This window comes from Macaca thibetana, chromosome 3 (assembly GCF_024542745.1).
Source record: "Macaca thibetana thibetana isolate TM-01 chromosome 3, ASM2454274v1, whole genome shotgun sequence".
Classification (NCBI taxonomy): Eukaryota; Metazoa; Chordata; class Mammalia; order Primates; family Cercopithecidae; genus Macaca; species Macaca thibetana.
The window spans coordinates 92,136,200-92,158,464 of record NC_065580.1 but is presented as its reverse complement, the minus strand read 5'-3'; the positions used below and the strand labels follow the sequence as shown (position 1 = coordinate 92,158,464).

Genomic DNA, 22,265 nt, shown 5'->3' with positions numbered 1-22,265 from the left:
GGAACTAGAAAAAGAAGAACAAACTAAGCCCACAATCAATAGTAGGAAAAAATGATAAAGATCAGAGCAGTAATCAATGAAATAGAGACTACAAAGACAACAAAAAGACCAATGGAATGAAGAATTGGTTTTTTGAATAGTAAACAAAATCAACAAACCTTTAGCCAGACTAAGGAAAAAAGGGAGATAACTCAAAATCAGAAATGAAAGAAGAGTTATGACAACTGATACGACACAAATGCAAAGGATCATAAGAGACTACTATGAACAGTTATACGCCAACAAATTGAAAAGGTTAAGTTCCTAGAAACACACAATCTACAAAGTCTGAATCAAGAAGAAATAAAAGGTCTGAACAGATGAGCAAAGACACTGATTTGATACTAAAATATTTCCCCTCAAAAGAAAGGCCTAGAACAGAAGGGCTTCATGGTGGAATTCTGCCAAACATTTAAAGAAGAACTAATACTAATCCTTCTCAAACTCTTCCAAAAAAACTTGAGAAATACTTGCAAACTCACTTTATGAGGCCATCATTATCCTGATACCAAATCCAAAAACACTCCACAAGAAAAGAAAATTAGAAGCTAATATCCCTGATGAACATACATTTTAAAAATCCTCAGCAAAATACTAGCAAACTGATTTTAACAGTACACTAAAAAGGATCATTCACCACGATCCATGGGATTTATCTCAGGAATGCAAGGATATGCAAATCAATCAATGGGATATACCATATTTAAAAGGACAAAATGAAACGAACATCTGAATATATGCAGAAAAGGCATTTGATGAAATTCAACATCACTTCATGATTAAAAACTCCCAACAAATCTGGCATAGAAAGAATGTACTTCAGCACAACAAAGGCTGAACAATGAAAAGCACACAGCTAATATACTCAACGGCAAAAAATCGAAAGCTTTTCGTCTAAGGGCAGGAATAAGAGAAGGTTGCCCACTCTCATGCTTCTATTCAATACAGTACTGGAAGTTCTAGTCAGAGCAATCAGACAAGAAATAAAAAGCACTCAAATAGGAAAGGAAGCAGTGAAATTGTGTCTGTTTGCTGATGATATAAGCTTCTATTTAGAAAATCCTAAAAGCTCCACCCTAAAACTGTTAGAACTAAGAAATGAATTCAGCATACTTGTAAGGTACAAAATCAACACACAAAATCAGCATTCTTTTATACTAACAACAAGCTATCTGAAAAAGAAATTAAGAAATCAATCCCATTCATGATAGTATCAAACAATAAAACACTTAAGAGTAAATATAACCAAAGGAGGTGAAGTATCTGTATAGTAAAAACTACAAAACATTGATGAAAAAAATGTAGATAGTACCAATAAATGGAAAGGTATTCAATATTTAAAGTTATCCCAGTATTTAATATTGTTAAAATGTTCATACTACCTGCTATTTATTGTACTACCTGCTATTGTGTCTCAAAGCTCATGTGTTGCAAACTTAATCAACAATGCAACAGTGTTTGAGGTGGGACCTTTAAGAGATATTGTGAGGGCTCTGCCCTCATTATTGAATTAGTTATATTAAGAAAGTGGATTCTTGTCAGTCACCATGTGCAAAAAAATTTTTAAAGAAAAAAAAAACATGTAAAAGAAAGTGGGTTCATTATCATGACTGGGTTTGTTTTAAAAGTAAGTTCAACCTTCTCTTTCTCTCTCACCACGTGACGCCTTCTACCATGTTATGATACAGCAAGAAGGCCCTTACCAATGGCAGCTCTTTGATCTTGGACTTCTCAGTCTCCAAAACAGTGAGCCAAATAAATTACTGATCATTGTAAACTACCCAGTCTGCGGTATTCTGTTGTAGCAGCATAAAACAGACTAAGACACTACCCCAAAGAGATCTACAGAATCAATGCAATCCCTATCAAAATTCCAATGTAATGTTTTCCAGAAATAGAAAAAAAATTCTAAAATTTAGATGAAATGACAAAAGACCTAGAATAGCCCAGACAATCTTGAGCACAAAGAACAAAGCTGGAGGCATCACTCTACCTGACTTCAAAATCTATTACAAAGCTATAGTGATCAAAAGAACATGGTACAGGCATAAAAACAAACACATTGATCAATGGAACAGAATACAGAGCCGAGAAATAAACTTACATATTTATGGTAGATTGATTTTGAACAAAATTTAGAAGAACACACAATGGAGAAAAGACAATTTCTTCAATAAGTGGTGCTTTGAAAAGGGGATATCCACAAGTAGAAAAATGAAATTGGACCCTTATCTCACACCGTATAAAAAAACCAACTCATAATGGATTAAAGACTGAAATGTAAGACCTAAAACTATAAAATTACTAGAAGAAAACTAGGGGAAGTGCTCTACAACATTGGTCTACAGAAAGATTTCTTGAATATGACTTCAAAAGTACAGGCAAAAGCAAAAACAAAGAAATGAGGTTGCATCAAACTAAAAAGCTTCTGTACAGCAATGGGAACAACACAGCAAAGCTACAATGCATGGATTGGGAGAAAATATTTGCAAACCATAGATATAATAAGGGGCTAATTTCCAAAATATATAAGAAACTTAACTCAAAAGCAAAAAACCAAGTAACCTAATCAAAACAATGGGAAAAGGACCCAAACAGATACTTCTCAAAAGGTGACTTATAAATGACCAACAGATATTTGAAAAAATGTTCATCATCCACAATCATCAGGGTAATGCAAATTTAACACAATAAGATATCACTTCACACCTGTTAGAATGGCTATTATCAAAAAGACAAAAGATAAGTGTAGGTGAGAGTGTAGAGAAAAGAGAACCCTTTTGCACTGTTGGTAGGAATGTAAATTAATACAGCTATTACAGCAAACAGGATGGAGGCTCCTCAGAAAACTCAAAATAGACTTACCATATGATTTGACAATCCCATCTCTGGGTATATATCCAAAGGAAATGAAATCAGTAGACTGAAGACATATCTGTACTCTCAGGTTCATTGCAGCATTATTCACAGTAGCTAAGATATGAAAGCCACCTAGGTGTCCATTGTGAGATGAATGGATAAAGAACATGTGGTATATAAACACAATGGAATACCACCAGCCTTTAAAAGGAAGAAAATCCTGATTTGCAACAACATGGATGACCCTAAAGGACATTATGCTAAGCAAAATAAGCCAGGAACAAAAAGACAAATAATGCATGATGTCACTTATACATGAAATCTAAAAAAGTTGAACTCATAGAGAGTAGAATGATGGTTACCAGAGCCTGGGGGAGGGGGAAAGAGGAGCTGTTGATCAAAGGGTACAAATTTTCAGTTAGACAGGAGAAATAAGCTTTAGTGATCTATTGCACAGTTGGTGACTATAATAAATAATAACACATTGTATGTTTCAAAATTCCTAAAGGAGATTTTAAGCGTTTCACCACAAAAAAAAAAAATGTTAAGTATGTGAGACTGATTTAATCACTTCACATTGTAAACATGTATCAAAATATCACATTCTACCCTATAAATATATACAATTATTTGTTAAATAAAAATAAAATTTAAAAAACATGTGCAATAAAAATATCCATCTTACTTGGTTATGCTCTAGAGTTTCAAAAAGTTGTTCATCAGACTTTAGTAATGGAATGCCTGTTCGATAGTGAACTTCATAAGAAAACTTCATGGTTGCCCAGGTCTGACTGATTTCATTAATAACCTAGTAATCAACAATATAAATTAATTAATGTGCACAAAATTTAATTGAGAATCAACATCTAGGCTATTATCTGGAATTAATTATTTTTCGATTTTCAAAAATGCAAACTGATATCAAATATTATTGGCTTCAGTTTTTTCCTCCAAGTAATTCACAGTGATGGGGTTTGAAGAATGAATATTATCACATCAAAGGAATGAGCATCACACGGATATCAAACTTCTATTGAATGTGAGTTTATCATCCCTAACCAAAACAGAATTTGAGAGCAAGAAGGGACTTAAATGATTACCTAAATGTTTGGTAGATATTATTTACAAATTAGCCAGCATGAAATAGCTAACGCCTTAAATGTGAATCTCAGTGTTCTGTGTGAATCTGGGTAAGTTAATTACCTCTGTATACCTCAGTTTCCCCATCTGTAAAAGAGAGATACTATTACTCACCTCAGAAGATTAAATGGGTTAATATAAATAAAGCCACTCTAAGCATTAGAGTGGCTTTATTTATATTAAGGATATGTAAGTATTTTCTGCTATTATCATCATCATCAACAGGACCAATCCTCCTGTTTTACTATGGCTTAGAATGATCCTAGTTCCTGCTCATCCCACACCTAATGAACAGCAAGGAACAAAGTGGGACTCATCTCTCCAGGCTCCCAGGACATCAAAAGGACTTTTCTCTAAGTTGGCTTCTATGCAAATACCCAAAATTAACCAAGTAGAAATGACCCAGCCCAAGGACACTACCTTCTCAGTCCCCAGCTCTTTCACTGCTTTGTCCACAATCCTTCGGACATCATCTTCTGCTCTGTGTAACTGCAGTGCTAACAAATCTGCCAAAGTTGTGGCTTCATTTATTAAAAACTTGACCTGATTGGGGTGAAAAAAAGATAGACTTTATATTCCACATACATTAACGGTTCCTTTTGCCTAAAGGCTGGTAAAATGAATCCTAACTAAAATATACTCAAGTCAGGTGCTGAATACATCTCTCGTCTTGAAAGATGTGGACAATCTAAGACATTCCTTTTTAACTCACAATTCCTGAGGCATCACCTGCCAGAAGCAAGGGCCAAGGTTTAGTCACTTTTGTGCTACCCTATTTTCTTTGTTTCATATCTTTCCCTTGTCAGCACGTTTCTTAGCTCCTTTGCCCACAAAACCCATTTTTAAAGAGAATCTCATTGTTCATTTATTATAATTTGGTTGAAATCCCAGGAATCAGATAGTGGCTCATTTGTCTTTTCTTCCTGAAGAACCCTATTCACTGAACATAATTCCCAGCTGCTTCTGTGATTTAATCTAGTTTTACCACTAATTTAATCTCAGTTCATTGGCAAAAAATACTCTTACTCATAGTGTCATTCTTCATATTTACCATGTGAAAAATAATTCTCATTTCCACATTGCCTTGTGACAATGACTCCTCTTCTCTCACATTGACTACCCTTCCCTACCCTATATTTGGTCTTGAAGACATCCTCAGCTCTTTGACATACCCAAACTCACTCATGTCTCCTGAAAGTGAAGAGTTGAGACAGCCACAGGGTTGCAGGAAAGCCATTTTCTTTCCTGCTTTTGCTAAGAATATCCAGAACTGCTTCTGGGACGCTGCCACTGTCTGCTCTGCCCCTCCCTACCCTCTAACATTCTTCAGTACCATCCATCCCTCTGCATAAGAGGACCAAACGCCCTCGTTTGCTCAGGACTGAGGGGTTTCTAGCAAGTGGATTTCAGGGATGTAAGACTTTCAGTGCTAAAACCTGGAAAGTCCTGAGAAAACCAGATGAGTTTTGCCAGGCTATCTCTGTGTCAATTTTGGCCTCACTCTAGAGTTGCTGGGACCAGGGAGCTAGGTCTGCCCTTGAGAAGGAATGAGCAGAGATGTGTAATAGGGCCACCCTGATTAGTTGTGCAATTTGTGTACTGAACATGGACACCAGCCCAGATGACAAATGGAGATGGAATCCAGCCTCTGCTCTGCTGTCCTGGGGACAGCCTGGAGGAGGGTGCCTTTTTCTAAATTGTCTGTCAGAGCAGGCGACTTTTTCTAGCTGGCAAAAAGGCATAACACAGGCAAGTAGAGGCTATGCTGAGACAAAATTTTATGGGCAGAAATATGAGAAGGGGATGGGGAGCAGAGCACATAATCTACTACACATTCAAAGATTCGATACAAATTTTCTGAATGCACAAATTAATTACAAAGTCTAAATAGCCAATGTCTAAAAGACTCTATAAAAAATACAATAGTGACAATAGCTTCAGAGACCCATTTATTAAGCACTTACTACATACTAGGTCCTTTATATATAGTCAATCATCACTTAACAATGGGGATATGTTCTGAGGAATGTATTGTTAGGTGATTTTTGTCATTGTGTGAACACTATGGAGTGAACTTGCACAAACCTAGATAGCATAGCCTACTATGCAACTAGGGTAGATGGTGTGTAGTAGGCTATGCCATTTATGCCATGCTCCTAGGCTACAAACCTATACAGCACGTTACTGAACACTGCAGGCAATTATAACACAGTGCTAAGTAGTTGTGTATCTAAACATACTTAAACATATAAAAGCTACAGTAAAAATACAGTATCTTTTTATGGGACCAGTATAGTACATGTGGTCCAGCACTGACTGAAATGTCATTATGCAGTGCATGACTATGTGTATATATGTGTATGCATATGTGTGTTTTAAATATATGTGTATATATGTGTGTACATCTATATTTTATATATTATATATACTTATGTGTATGTGTGTGGGTGTGTGTATATATACACACATATATATAAAATTTCCAATGTGTTCGCCCAGTCTGCATGGGAAGTATTATATTTATTTTATAAAAGGGCCAACCGAGTCATAAAGAACAGGCAACTTGTCCCAGATTCCAGAGCTGCTAAGTGTTAGGGTTAGAACCACAAAGCCCAGGCTGTCCCCACTTCTCCACAATGCCCTTGCCCGTTTTCCTACTCTGCAACACCCCTTCACATCCTGAGAGTCTTTCTTCAGTGTGCCCCTCAAACTCTTGATTTGCTTAATGAAAACATACACATATTAGACTTTTTATATATTTTAAACTCATAAAGGTCATCTTCCGTGAAGAGTGCATAAGGTTGTTATATTTGCTTTCAATAGACATAGAAAGGCAAGAAAATAGAAGCTCAAGTGGCCTGGACACATGAGAAACCACTTTATGCCCTGCAATAAAATCAAAATCATCAAAAGACCATGAAAAAAAGGCACCATTATTAAATGAATTATGGGTGAAAAAGAAATCACAATTTTGGATTCCTTTTTCCCACAAATTCACTTTTATGCTTTGTGACCCTTTCCATAGAAAGATTCTTTGCAGCCATCTCACCAGATGGCTAGCTCTATAAAATGTTTTCATATTATCTCACTTATTCCTTGCAAGATACCCCTAATGTATAAGAGCAGATAGCATCCCTTCCCATTTGATTACTAAAAAGCAAAACTCAAATGAAAGAGGTTAAGTGACTTGCTTAAGGTCACATAGCCAGTAAGAGAAAAAAGGGGAGCAAGAACTAGGACCTTGGGCATCCAGACCACTGGTCCCCTCAAAGAGCTTGATCTCCTACGTCTGACTAGAGACCTTTTCATAAATTACACTTCATCCTGGATGATGCAAACCAAGAAGTAACACTTCACAGTCACAAAAATATTCAATTAGTGAGACCGAGGATACTGACCCCAATAGCTTTCATCAGCTGGTGCCAATGCCTGTCCCTGAGGGCAGGGCTCTGTAACTCTGTGATGGCCCTCAGGGAGGCTGTCATATCCTTAACCGTGCCTTCCAGGCCTGTGTAAGCATCCCAGATGCGGACTTCCTTGTTGAGTGACCCAATTTCCTAAAGAAAAGTGGAGGATAAAACCTGGCTCCAAAGATATAACAACAAGTATATATTAATAATTTGCCTCCTTTGGAAGAATAAACATACATTTCCCAACTCCCGGATTAGAAAAGAGTGAAAGCATTTGAACTCCTAGACCAAGGACCAAAACCAGAGAAACGGAAAGGGATCCACTCATTTGTACATTGCAAGTCTACTATGTACAAGCCACTTGGATACATTGCTTTCTCATTCACAAGATCTAACTGAATGTCCCATGAGGAAACACAGGTAAGTAACAGAGTTCACAGGACACGTGCAATAAAGAATGTTTCCTCTATAAACATAAATAAATGAAAACAGACTGTTATTGGATTACTAAGATCTCCTTCGGAATACATGACTCATTTAAACAATAGCTTTGGAATGATGATTACCTTTGAGTGCCTGTTTCTTGAAACTTAAATATTTCACCATCTTAAAATGCCAAATAGGTCCCTTGACTTGGCTGGTCCTCTCAGCCCAAGGAACGACATCAGCAATTGTGAATGAGAAAACCCATAAGAAAATAACTAGAACTCAGCACTAAATAAAGGGCAATGTGACCCCATGACATCCAAAAGAATGAAGGGACATTTTAGTTTGGGTCTTTGGGACTGGCATAATATAGGGGAAAATACAGGCGAGAGTGGATAGGAGCCGAAGCAAAGAAGCCCTGGGGTGGAAAAAAGCAAATGGCCCTGTCACTTTTAACTGCCTTTCACTGATATGCATTCTGGCTTTATCCAAAGATGCTCTGTCTTCAGAGGGCATACTGCTATGCAGAAAAGATATCAAAGTCCAGTAAGTACCAAATTACAATCGGCTCAGTTCTGTAATATGTTGAGCTCCCTTGGGATACCAGAGTCATTAATAAGAACAGAGATCACAGTATTCCACATAAATCCAGAGGTGGCATATTCCTATTAGTTGCCCAAATTCCAGAACCAAAAGGTACCTTTTCAGATACAAAATGTTTATGGTTGCTAAGTAAAGAAATCAAAAGCTTTCAGAAGTCTGACCCCTTGGCCCTGATAATGTTCCTCTCTGTTCTAGGAAGCTGTAGGAAGCTCATAATTAGAGTAGCTTCTCATAAATTCATTAACCCTAATATGCTTCTATCAATTCACTCACAGAAAGGCAGGCTTGATTAGAAGTGCAACTGACTAAGGGTGAAAAAAACACTGTCTGTTATCACTCTGTTAGAAGTAAATAAGTACATGCAGCCCAATACACCAGATACTAGGTTAGGGGAGATGGAAGGAGGTGGTGCTGAGAAAGATAAATTGTTGTAATAGACAGTTATGGAACTCGCCTTGGCAAACCTTCTGAGTTCTACATCCATCTGTTCCACATTAATCTGTCTCCACTGGGTTTTAGTCCAATTATCAATGCTTCTCTGAAAACGCAAAAGCAGATAAAAGTGTCAACAACATTTGGTGAAAGCAAGTCTCTGCAGCAAAATATATAAACTGATGATACACAGTAACTCTATCATCCAGTGGAAAGTCAATTTTTTAAATATTAACTGCACTTGTCAAAACTTCCCTATCACCAAAACAAAAAAGTTGTCAGAACATGTCAAACTAAAGGCTAAAACATTATGATATATTAATTTCTAGTAGCGATGATAAATTCCATACACATACCATCATTATCACTTAATCCTGTGTACTTTGAATAAACTGATAAGTAGATTAAATAACAGACTTTTACAATTCTACATGTAATAAGCTTTCACATGAAAATTTTCATCCATTATAAACAAAACTCTCATTAACCATTTCTTGACCATATTTTATAATTATATTTCTATATGGCTTTCAATTACCTTAAAAGATTATAGTGCTTGTTGCAATATGCCTCATTCCCTAGAACTTATTTTTTCACTTAAGGTTTTAACTTAATTAACCATATACAAATTATTTCTAGTAAGGGTCTGTTTGTATATGCCCAGGCATGTAAGTATAAGCATAGGTATATGTATGAGTTGGTATGCACAGATGACTACATGTGTAATATATATTTATATATTAATTTTTATTTATATTCTATACAATCTCCCCAAAGGATTTGAGGCAGTTAGCTTATTATACAAAGTTTCATCCTGAACTAAAAATAAAAACAACTGCTATTCAAAGAATAATAATCCACTAACAGAGATATATGAATTCTAATTTGGGGCTGGGGTGGGGACCTAATTTCCACATATTTCAAGGCATTACAAAACCCAAATAGAATGCCCAGGCTCTACAAACTGCATATATAAAGGAACTACTAAATAAAAAGCAGATTTTGAAAAAGTACATCTTACTCGAACATAAATGATGACATCCCACAGTCCCTTGAGCAATTTTATTTCTTTGCGACACTGTTTCATTTGTTTGTACTCTGGAAGAGCCACTTCAAAAAGACGAGTAGATTCTTGCATCTGCAACATTTCTTCTTCTAAGGCCTCGAGCTCTTGATTTGCCTAAGGAGAGAACATAAACACCTGCACACAAACTGCCAGAGAAAGAGAAGACACGCAGTTCTGGAGTTCTGGTTATCTCCACATTTCAATCTTTGTTTTTAAAAGGAAAATAAAAAGAAATCTGCAGCATAATTACTGGCAAAATGTAGAAGGTTTTAGAAGAGCAAACTCAGCTACTCAAAGTGAGAATAGACTACTATTAAACACAGTAACTTAACAATACTCTCCCTATACACGTATTTTAGCAAAATTTCCTCCTCATCAGATTTCTCTGAATACAATTTTTCCTCTTGGTTTTTGTACTGAGAACTGGGGAATTCTCTGAGGAACAAAAGGTGGGGCTCTAGAAACTTCCACGTAAGAATGAATTATCTTTTTAATAATGACTGTTTATTAAAACTTTCAGATTTAAAAAATACCCTACAGATTATCAATAATATCAAATGCACTGAAGAGAATTTGTGAAATAAAGCACAAAGCTAAAAACACAGCCCAGTATGAAAACATCACCATATGACTATCAAGGTTCACTTATATATGCCATCTATGTAGAACAGTTTACATTTTACACCACACTTAAATACTGGCATGTTTTTTCTTTTGTGATGAACCAACTCTTAATTTTCATCTTTAATTAACAAAATGGTACTATGTTTACATGGTAAAAGTTCAAGGTGTAGAGGAGCATTTGCAAGGCAGGAAAGCAATCCTTCAGGTTCACTCTCATTCTTTCGGATGCTATTTCTGTAACTCCCAATTCTGTGCTCAAGCTGCTCTCTCTTGATTGATCACATTTAGACATTATATTAGGTTACTACTGGCTTTGCAAAAGAAGGATTTGACTTTGTTTTTCCACTTTCTATTTTCTCCCATCCTCCTCCCAAGATTCAACAATTGTATGGCTTCAGTTTCTTTGAATTTTAAATACCCATACTTAATGCTTTTGTGTTCCATCAACCTTCAACTCTTTTTCAATTGACAAATAAAAATTGTACATATTTATCACGTACAACATGATGCTTTGAAATTGCGAGACCGGACACAGTGGCTCATGCCTGTAATCCCAGCACTTTGGGAAGTCATAGTGAGTGGATCACTTGAGCCCAGGAGTTTGAGACCAGCCTGGGCAACGTGGCGAAACCCCATCTCTATTAAAAGTGCAAAAAAATAAAAATAAAAATAAATTAGCTGGGCATGGTGGCATGTGCCTGTAGTCCCAGCTACTCGGGAGGCTGAGGTGGGAGAATGACCTGAGACCAGGGAAGGTTGGGGCTGCAGTGAGTTGAAATCGTGCCACTGCACTACAGCCTGGTCAGAGTGAGACTCTGTCTCAACAAAACAAAACAAAACAAATCTATATATTGTGAAATGGCTCTATAGAGCTAATTAATATATGCATTACCTCACATACCTCATCATCTCACACTTTTTATGGTAAGAACACTTAAAATGTACTCAGCAATTTTCAAAATACAATATGTTGCTATTAACTATAGTCACCATGTTGTACAAGAAGTCTTGTGAACTTATTCCTGAAATTTTCTGCCCTTGCCTAACATCTTCCCAACCCCAGCTCTGCTCTCTTCATTTCCTACTATGTAAAGAAGAATATTAGTATCCTGCTTTCATTTTCACAAGTTATATCTTCACAAACAAGAACTGCAATTCTTAGTTTTAAAATGTTTTATTATGAAACATTTTATACACGTAAAAAGATATGAGTTTGCTCCCCATCTAGCCTAAGAAATATGACTAATAATTTTTAATGCCTTTCTCAATTTTATCCCTTTTCCCTACTATTTAACCACAAAACCTAATTTTTTATGTAATAGTCTAATTTTTATATTTTCACATTAATGTACTGCTAAATGCTAGATATTAAAATTTATGTTCGTGAAATGTAGTTTACTACATATGTCACGTTTCAATTGATATTTATGTTCACTTATATATTCACGATGATGTGTGTGAAGCTCATTTCCACTACTGCACAGTACTACATTATATGAATATGCACTTTTTTTTTTACTTCTAATAGTCATTTTGGCTTTTCCTATATTTCACCCTTATTACTAATGCTACTAGGAACTTTCATGTTCCCTATCGTATAGTATTTTACGTAGAGGTTTAATTCTTTTATTAGGTAAAAAATGTCTTCTAAGTGTTTCTATCATGAATGAATGTTGAATGATAGCTAATGTTCTTTTGGCATTTCTTGCGATAATCATATGATTTTTTCTTCCTAATTTGTTAATGCAATTAATTATACTGATTTTCTAATGTTAAGTGAAACTTATTTTCCTTAAATGAAAACTTGTATATTGGTATTTGATTGCTTTGTTTTGTATGTTTGTATCTACATGTACATGAGAAAGACTGATCTCTATTTTTTTCCTTTCTTATACTATGGGTTTATAAAAATCAGACATGCTTCATAAAATAATTTTTGAGTGTTCATTCTTCTTCAGGTTGCTGGAATCTTGTGAATGGGATGTTTCTTGAAAGCTTCTTAAGATTCACCTGTAAAGCCATCAGGGCTTCTTAGTCTCTCTTTTGAAACTTTTTTTTTTCTGTGTTTTAATAACTGGTTAATATTTTTCTTTTTATTTTCGTGCTGGCTAAGTTTGAATAGTTATATGACTACTCAGATTTACTGAGACCTATATAAACACCTATATAAACATTATACTAGCATTTACCATTTCACTCCTAGGCATATTAACCTACCGCTCACACCTAGTAGCTTCTCTCCTCTGTCTAGAGGGAATAATGATATCACTCTTTATCATAGTTGCCCTTATTGCCTCGAACATACACTTCCCTCTAATCAACATCATACCCATTATCCTGCTAGTATTTGCCGCTTGCGAAGCAGCAGTAGGTCTTGCCTTACTAATCTCAATCTCCAATACATACGGATTAGATTATATCCACAACCTAAGCCTGCTTCAATGCTAAAAATAATTATTCCCACAACCATACTACTGCCTATAACATGACTTTCCAAAAATAATATAATCTGAATCAACTTGACCATATACAGCCTAGCTGTCAGCCTCATTCCCCTATTATTCTTCAACCAAACCAACAGCAACCTCCTTAATCATTCAACCTACTTATCCTCTGACCCACTAACAACACCCCTCCTAACGCTAACTGCCTGACTCCTACCTCTCATGATTATAGCGAGCCAATATCACCTATGCAACGAACCCCCATCACAAAAAAAACTTTACCTTTCCATAATAATTTTTCTACAAATCACTTTAATTCTGACATTCATGGCTACAGAACTAATTATATTCTACATCCTATTTGAAACTACCCTTATTCCTACCATAATTATCATCACTAAATGGGGAAACCAAACAGAACGTCTCAACGCAAGCACATATTTTCTATTCTACACGCTAACCGGCTCCCTACCCCTACTTATCATACTAAACCATACCTACAACAACACAGGCTCATTAAATATTATACTACTAACACTCACAGACCAAAAACTAACAACCACCTGATCCCACGACTTTACCTGACTAGCATGTATAATAGCTTTTATGGCAAAAATACCCCTATATGGTCTACACCTATGACTTCCCAAAGCTCATGTTGAAGCCCCTATTGCAGGATCAATAGTTCTTGCCGCAGTACTCCTAAAACTAGGTGGCTACGGCATAATACGACTCACTTCCATTCTTAACCCCTTAACAGAAAACATAGCCTACCCATTCCTCATGTTATCCCTATGAGGCATAATCATAACAAGCTCAACATGTCTCCGACAAACAGATCTAAAATCACTCATCGCATATTCTTCTGTAAGTCACATAGCCCTAGTAATTGTAGCCTCCCTTATTCAAACCCCCTGAAGCTTCTCTGGCGCAACCATCCTTATAGTTGCCCATGGACTCACCTCCTCCATATATTTCTGCTTATCTAATTCAAACTATGAACGTACCCACAGCCGTATCATACTACTATGCCGAGGACTCCAAATCCTACTCCCACTAATAGCCTTTTGATGATTCACAGCAAACCTTACTAACCTTGCCCTACCCCCCACTATCAATCTACTAGGCGAGCTCTTTGTAATCGCAACCTCATTTTCCTGATCCCATATTACCATCATACTAACAGGACTTAACATACTAATCACAGCTCTCTACTCTCTCCACATATTCATCATAATACAACGAGGAACACTTACACACCACATAATTAACATAAAACCCCCCTTCACACGAGAAAACATATTAATATTCATACACCTTGCTCCAATTATCCTCCTATCCCTCAACCCCAACATCATTCTAGGGTTTACTTCCTGTAAATATAGTTTAATCAAAACATTAGACTATGAATCTAACTATAGAAGCTTACCACTTCTTATTTACCAAGAAAACTCGCAAGGACTGCTAATCCATGTCTCCGTACTTAAAATTACAGTTTTCTTAACTTTTAAAGGATGACAGCCATCCATTGGCCTTAGGAGCCAAAAATATTGGTGCAACTCCAAATAAAAGTAATAACCATGTACACTCCTATTATGATAACAACCCTCATCTCCCTAACTCTTCCAATTTTTGCCACCCTCATTAACCCCAGTAAAAAATGCTCATACCCAAACTATGTGAAAATAACCGTAATATATGCTTTTATTACTAGTCTTCCTTCAACAACTTTATACATCTTCTTAAACCAAGAAACAACGATTTGGAGTTGACATTGAGTAATAACCCAAACATTAAATCTAACATTAAGCTTTAAACTAGATTACTTCTCCATAATATTCATTCCAATCGCACTATTCATTACCTGGTCCATTATAGAATTCTCACTATGGTACATAAGCTCAGACCCAAACATCAACCAGTTCTTCAAATACCTCCTTATTTTCCTCACTGCCATACTAATTCTAGTCACCGCCAACAACCTTTTCCAACTCTTCATCGGCTGAGAAGGCGTAGGAATTATATCCTTTCTCCTAATCAGCTGATGACACGCTCGAACGGATGCCAATACAGCAGCCATCCAAGCAATCCTATACAACCGCATTGGTGACATTGGTCTTATCCTAGCCATAACATGATTTCTCCTACATTGCAACTCATGAGACTTTCAACAAATATTAGCCCTAAATTCTAACTTAAATCTCCTTCCACTAGCAGGCCTCCTCCTAGCAGCAGCAGGAAAATCAGCTCAATTTGGCCTTCACCCCTGACTACCCTCTGCCATAGAAGGCCCAACTCCGGTCTCAGCTCTACTTCACTCCAGCACAGAATTTGGTAAATTCTGTTTTTCTAAAAATTTATCCATTTTGTTTAAGGTTTTAAGCTTCTTGTTAATAGTGCTCTATATTTTTGAATGTCTGCTGTTTCTGTACAATCATTCCCTATTTTATTCTAATACTGTTAATTTTCCTTTTTTTCTGTTTTTCCCTTGATGATTTCACCAGAGGTTTGTCCACAGAGTTAGTCTTTTCTAAGAACCAAATTTGGCATTGTTTGGAGTAAAACTAGTTATTCATCACTATAAATAACTAGAGCTATTTTAGTGATGGTTCACTATAAATAACTAGAGCTATTTATTTTAGTGATGGCTTATTGGTGGTAAATATGTTACATTTTTGTTTACCTGAAATATCTTCATTTCACTGTTATTGAGATATAATTTTTCCCAGTAGAATTGAAAGACATCATCCACTACCTTCTGGCTCTCATTTTTGCTAATGAGAAGCATGCTCTTCGCCTAATCATCATTTCTAACAAGTGACCAGTCTTTTCTATCTGGTTGCTTTGAAAATCTTTTTGCTTTTGGTGTTCTGCAGTTCACTGTGATGTGTCTAGATGCAGTCTTTGTATTTATCCTGGTTGGGAGTCAGTGAATTTCCTGAATCTATTGATTCATGTTTTGACCAGTGTATTAGTCACGGTTCTCCAGAAAGATAGACCCAACAGGGAAAAACAAATAGATATATGAGGGAAGTTTTATTAGGGGTATTGGCTCACACGATTATGAAGGCTGAGAAGTCTCACAATAAGCCATTTGCAAGCTGGAAATCCAGTAGTGTGGCTCAGTGCAAGTTCAAAGGCCTCAGAACCAGGAAAGCTGATAGTACAATCCTCAGTCTGGGGCCAAAGGCCTAAGAACCAGATGCTGAGGGTGGGGGGCTGTAGGTTCAAGTCCAGGAGTCCAAAGTCCAGGGACACTGGAATTCTGATGTCCAAGACCAGGAGAAAAGTATTCCTTTTCCAGGGGAGACAGTGAATTTGCCTCTCCTCTGCCTTTTTCTTCTATCTGGGCCCCCAGCCAATTGGACAATGCCCACCCGCACTGCAGGTGGATCTTCTCCACTCAGTCCACCAACTCACAAACCAGTCTCTCCTGTGTCCTCACAGACACACCCAGAAATAATGTTTTACCAGCTCTGTAGGTAGCCCTTAATCTAGTCAAGTTGACACCTAAACTTAACCATCACAACTAGTCTTTAAAAGTCTCAGCTATTGTCTTGCAGACTATATTCTGTTCATTCTCTTTTCCAGGAAGTACCAATAGAAGAGCTGGATGGCATTCTAACTTCTGTGTGTCCTTTAAGCTCTTTTATATTTTCCATCTCCTTACACCTATTCCTGCATTCTAAGTGATTTCTTCCAATGTAATTTGTATTTCACTAATTCTCTTTCCAATTTTAATGAGCTCTTTAACCCATCTGCTGAGTTGTATTTTTTTTCACAACTGCATTTTTCATTTTCATAAGTATCTGGCCCTTTTTCAAATTCAACTGATCACTGTTGATAGTCTCAAAACTGAGAACTTGCTCATTTTTTTCAATATTATCTTTTATTTCCTTCTAATATCTAAAGCTTTGTATGGATCCATATCTGTAGTTTATTTCAACCGACTCTTATGTGTAATGGTGTGTTTATTGTTTTATTGTGGACTCATATTTGACTGAACTTAATCTGTTGGACCCCCTAAAGAGACTGAATGAGAGTGCTTTTTTCCAGAGATGATTTAGGTTTGCTTCTACTAGTTGCTAGGAAGATACTTGTGACCATTTCAATTTCCTGGCTTAGAAATTCCTTAATCATACGGGTAGTATAAAACTGGACCATAGACCCTTGTGAGAACAGGAATATGTTAACAAACTCCCAGAGCATCATTTTCTGTGTTTTTCACCCTACTCTGAGCATTAGTGAAGACCCATAGAGACTCATAGGCTTCCTTTGCAGGCTGCAGACCTTCCCTAGCTCACTCTCCAATGAGGGTATCACCCTTAAGAGCATCTTCTATTTCTCCATGAGAAACTTAATCTCATAGTTCTAGACTTCTGATATTTTCATTTTCACTACAGCAGCACAGGCTTCGGCATTTGCCTCTACTTTTTCTTGTCCTTTAGAGATTTGTCTTATGTTCTTGCGAGCTCAGCAATAGATTAAAAATTACACATTTGTGAGTATGTGTTCAGCATCTGTTTTGTGAAAGAGGGCTTTTCAAAATGTCTGGTCTACCATAATCTCCAAAGTCAATATCCCTTTGATTTATTTTTTAATCATTTTTTTTCCTATTATGTATACTAATTCCATTATTCCTAGAAATATATACCCAGTTATGGCCGGGCACAGTGGCTCACGCTTATATTCCCAGCACGTTGGGAGGCTGAGGCAGGCAGATCACTGGAGGTCAGGAGTTCAAGACCAGTCTGGCCAACACAGCAAAACCCCGTCTCTACCAAAAATACAAAAATTATCCAGGTGTGGTGATGCGTGCCTGTCTGTGGTCCCAGCTACTTGGGACGTTGAGGCAGGAGAATCACTTGAACCTGGGAGGCAGAGGTTGTAGTGAGCTGAGATCATGCTGCCGTACTCCAGTCTAGGCAACAGAGCAAGACTCTGTCAAAGAAAGAAAAGGAAAGGAAAAGGAAAGGAAAGGAAAGGAAGAAATATCCAGTTATGTTAATTTAGCTGGTTATTAGATGGTTACTATATCTTTGGCTGTGAAGAAAAGGTAGCACTTTACCACCGAGCCTCATTTTAAAGGGAGGGATTCACTGCACTGTTCCCCTTATTTGTGGAAAGTCAGTGGTTTCTGTCTTGTGGACTGAGATGCCTTCAGTACCAGGGTCCACTATACCAGCCCAGAGCAAGAATTCATAGGACTTTCGCTGAGTCTAACTAGATTAACATTAGATATGTCTGCTGAACAAATACACCAACAACATGACTTTAAGAAAAAGTTCACCCAGCCCTACTACATTCAAAATATTCCTGTAGTTACAAGCATAAGCATCTCTGACTTTTCAATATGTAACTATATGCTGTTATAGTATAGCAGGAACATGATAAAATTCAATAAATAACTGTAGTAAATGTTTACATACAGCATGTTGGTTAGTCAAGTAAAAACGTTTCCCCATCCACAATCTGTTCAGACCACCTGCAATTTAGACATAATCTTAAAAAAATAAAAAATAAAACCAAGTATATTAGCATACTCTAACCTACTCCCTTTTCAATGAATATGTTAACCAATTTCCTTCTGCCAAGTGAAAGAGGCAACATGATGCTATAGAATGGTGTTTTCTGAATAAGTTTAAAGCAATTAAATCTAAATTCAACCCAAAATTTGGAAAGAGAGGTAAGGGCTCTGTCAGCTGCACCCGGCGAAGGAGTTAAGACTATCTCCAGCATGAAGTGAATTCAGGATGACAGGCTAGATGAGCAACACAGAAAGGTGCCCAGCTCCTAAATCTAAACTTCACACAATTATTTTCTTATTTTGGTTGCTAGGTAAAGTTCCTAGAGAAACAAAGACACCATTTTTCTAACAAAATTTTAAAACATCTTTTTAAGTGTTCTGTGAATTACTTATCATTTGGATTCTTTGCCCACCATATTCATTCTTATAGTCAACTATAATAAAGTACAGTTGCTCATTATAAACTAGGATTGAATGACTCAACAATCTTCATGTCCAGGGTTAAGTATAAGTTATGGGCTTCCTTGACTATGGTTAAAAGTTATAAGTAAAAGAATCACAAGAGAAGGGGTATAGTGTTTAAAATTTCTGATTTAAAAAAAGAGAAAAGTTTAGATAGCCAGAATGTTAATCCTAGTTCTGTCACTTACTAACAGAAATCTGTAAGGAATTACTTAATTATACAAGCCTTTTTTTTTTTTTTTTTTTTTGAGATGAAGTCTTGCTCTGTCACCAGGCTGGAGTACAGTGGCGCAATCTCGGCTCACTGCACCTCCACCTCCCGGGTTCAAGCGATTCTCCTGCCTCAGCCTCCTGAGTAGTTTGAATTACAGGCACCCACCACCACGCCCGGCTAATTTTTTTTTTTTTAATATGTATTTTAGTAGAGACAGGGTTTCACCATGTTGGCCAGGATGGTCTTGATCTCCTGACCTCGTGATACGCCTGCCTCGAATCCCAAAGTGCCTGGGTTACAGGTGTGAGCCACTGTACCCGGCCACAAGTTTGTTTTTTTATTTGAAATAGGAAAAGTAATATAAGCCATATCATAAGGAGACTGTGAGAATTTAAAAGAAATAATGTAAGTCATATGCTTAACAAAATTCTTGACATATAGTCAAAAAATAGTAGTAGTTGTTACTCTCTCTAGTATGATTACTACGATGATTGTGATGGTGAATACTGAGTGTCAACTTGATTGGATTGAAGGATACAAAGTATTGTTCCTGGGTGTGTCTGTGCGGGTGTTGACAAAGGAGATTAACAATTCAGTCAGTAGACTGGGAGAGGCAGACCCACCCTCAATCTGGGTGGGTACCATCCAATCAGCTGCCAGCACAGCTAGGAGAAGGCAGGCAGAGGAACGTGGAAGGCCTAGACTGGCTGAGTCTTCTGGCCTCCATCTTTCTCCCATGCTAGATGCTTCCTGTCCTCGAACATTGGACTCCAAGTTCTTCAACTTTTGGTCTCTTGGACCTACACCAGGGGCTTGCTAGGGACTCTGGGGCCTTTGGCCACAGACTGAAGGCTGCAGTGTTGGCTTCCCTACTTTTGAGATTTTGGGACTCAGAGAGGCTTCCCTGTTCCTCAGCTTGCAGATAGCCTACTGTGGGACTTCCCCTTGTGATGGTGTGAGTCAATACTCCTTAATAAACGTCCTTTCATATATACATCTATCCTATTAGTCCTGTCCCTCTAGAGAACCCTAATACAATGATGATGATGGTTTTGGGAGGCATGATTTGAAATACAATACAATTTACTTAAGGGGAAATTGCTTATAACTGGGTTTTAAATAAATCAATTCCTATTACAGCAAAATAAAGACAAAATGTGGCAGTATTTTGTGTCTAAACTTACATTTTTTAAAGTAGCTATTTTAAGGCACATAGGATATTTGAAATCTGTATTACCTTATCAAGTGCTGTGTATGGATTTTCTGCATTAAATCCAAGAGGGGCATAGCATCTGAATCTCTCTCTGAACTCGGCCTGCTTTCCCTGATCAGTGCAAAAAAAAAAAAAAAAAAAAAAAAAAACAAAGTGAATTTCAAACAAATACTTCAATTATCGTTGTAAAACCTTTCTTAAAGCAAAAACTTGGTAACTAGCTTACGTCAAACAAAATACATTTTTTCCTTATAAGAGTGACTTCCGCATTATGGAGAGGCGAGACTTCCTGTCTGACAGCTGCTGCGACCTTTTTGGTAGTTTCCCATCTTTCAGGTAATTCCTGCAAAAGCAAAGGTACAAATGAGAAATTACTTCAATTCCTAAAACAAATCAACCCTATAGGATTAAATTACTCTAATTTCTTTCTTTTTTTTTCTTTTTCCTCTTGCGATGAGGTCTGGCTCTATCCCCTAGGCTGGAGTGCACTGGCATGATCTCAGCTCACTGAAACCTTCGCCTCCCAGGCTCAAGTAATCCTCCCAGCTCAGCCTCCCCAGTAGCTGGAACTACAGGCAGGTACCACCATGCCCGGATAATTTTCATATTTTTTGTAGAGACAGGGTTTCAGCATGTTGTCTGGGCTGGTCTTGAACTAGTGAATTCAAGCGATTCACCTGCCTCTGGCTCCCAAAGTGCTGGGATTACAGGCATGAGCCACCATGCCCAGGTAAATGATTCTAATTTCTTTACACTAACCCATGACATCTCTTCATTCTTACATAATGAGTTTATGAAAAGAAAAAAAAAAAAAAAGGATGAAAGTGATGAAAAGGCTTAGAACCAGGGCTGCAGTACAGGCTGATTCACTGGCACTGCTGGGTTCAGAACTCCAAAACATGTACCAGAACTGTTTTCATCTCAGAATCCATGGAAATCTTTTTAAAATAAACACAAATCACCCAATTGCTTTGCTGCTGTGGGAATAAAATTAAAGTGCTCTGGAAATGACTTTGTTGATCTCTAACAACTAGAAATGGAAGCCAGCCATATTTAGTAATTTAGCAAGTGAAAAAAAAAGATGCTTTGAAAATGCTGGGCAAGGATGAAAATGTGAATCAATCTCATCCTCAGCTTTTCTCCAGCTCCCAAAGCTCTGTACATTCTCCTTCTTGTTGGAGAGTTTGAGGATTGAGGTTGGGTTTATTTTAGGGGACTGGGAGTTTTTGAAGGGAGAAGAGGCAAAGGGAAGAAAGGTGAATTCCTACTCTATGTAGGACAAAAGACACAATAAATAGTTCAGGTACCAACTCAACTCTGCTCTCCCTGCCTACAATGCAAATAGGACAAAATCAAGTTATTTTCTTTGAGGAGCCATGCATGGGGCATAATTACTGTTGAAAAGCATTCCTTGTGTCCCAGCTAACAAAGCACTGTTCCTCTGGGTCATCTCCTGGGACACTGAAATTGTTTTGTCATACAAAACCACCCATAGTGATGGAACTCTACCTGTGTAGCTGAAGTGCAAAACTCAAAGGTTCTAAAGACTATTTTGTAACCCTCAATAAATATTTGATGAATGATTCAGTAACTGCCAATTATGAAGAACGCACTGTGCTAAGTCTAAATACTATTTGTGTGGCGAACAGGGTGCTAAAAAGGCAAAACACATTCTCTGATTTAAATTGTTTTATAATCTGTCAGAGTGAGCAGGAGGCACACACAGTAACTATTCTACACAACAAAATGTGTTAGCTATCAGGATGTCTATGTGTTATGGAATCAAAACAGCTGGGAGACAATATG

General features: G+C 37.2%; 1 protein-coding gene across 1 annotated transcript in view; it reads right to left on the bottom strand.

The window, feature by feature from the left end:
* Positions 1-22,265, bottom strand: part of DNAH11 (dynein axonemal heavy chain 11) — a 372,580-nt gene that overhangs the window by 287,222 nt on the left and 63,093 nt on the right. The window contains exons 19-25 of the mRNA XM_050784822.1: positions 20,686-20,802; positions 20,484-20,570; positions 9,931-10,089; positions 8,932-9,015; positions 7,437-7,595; positions 4,459-4,581; positions 3,584-3,706 (exon numbers count right to left, since the gene is read on the bottom strand). Of these exons, the coding sequence (XP_050640779.1) occupies positions 3,584-3,706; positions 4,459-4,581; positions 7,437-7,595; positions 8,932-9,015; positions 9,931-10,089; positions 20,484-20,570; positions 20,686-20,802 (852 nt within the window). The remainder of the gene's footprint in view (positions 1-3,583; positions 3,707-4,458; positions 4,582-7,436; positions 7,596-8,931; positions 9,016-9,930; positions 10,090-20,483; positions 20,571-20,685; positions 20,803-22,265) is intronic.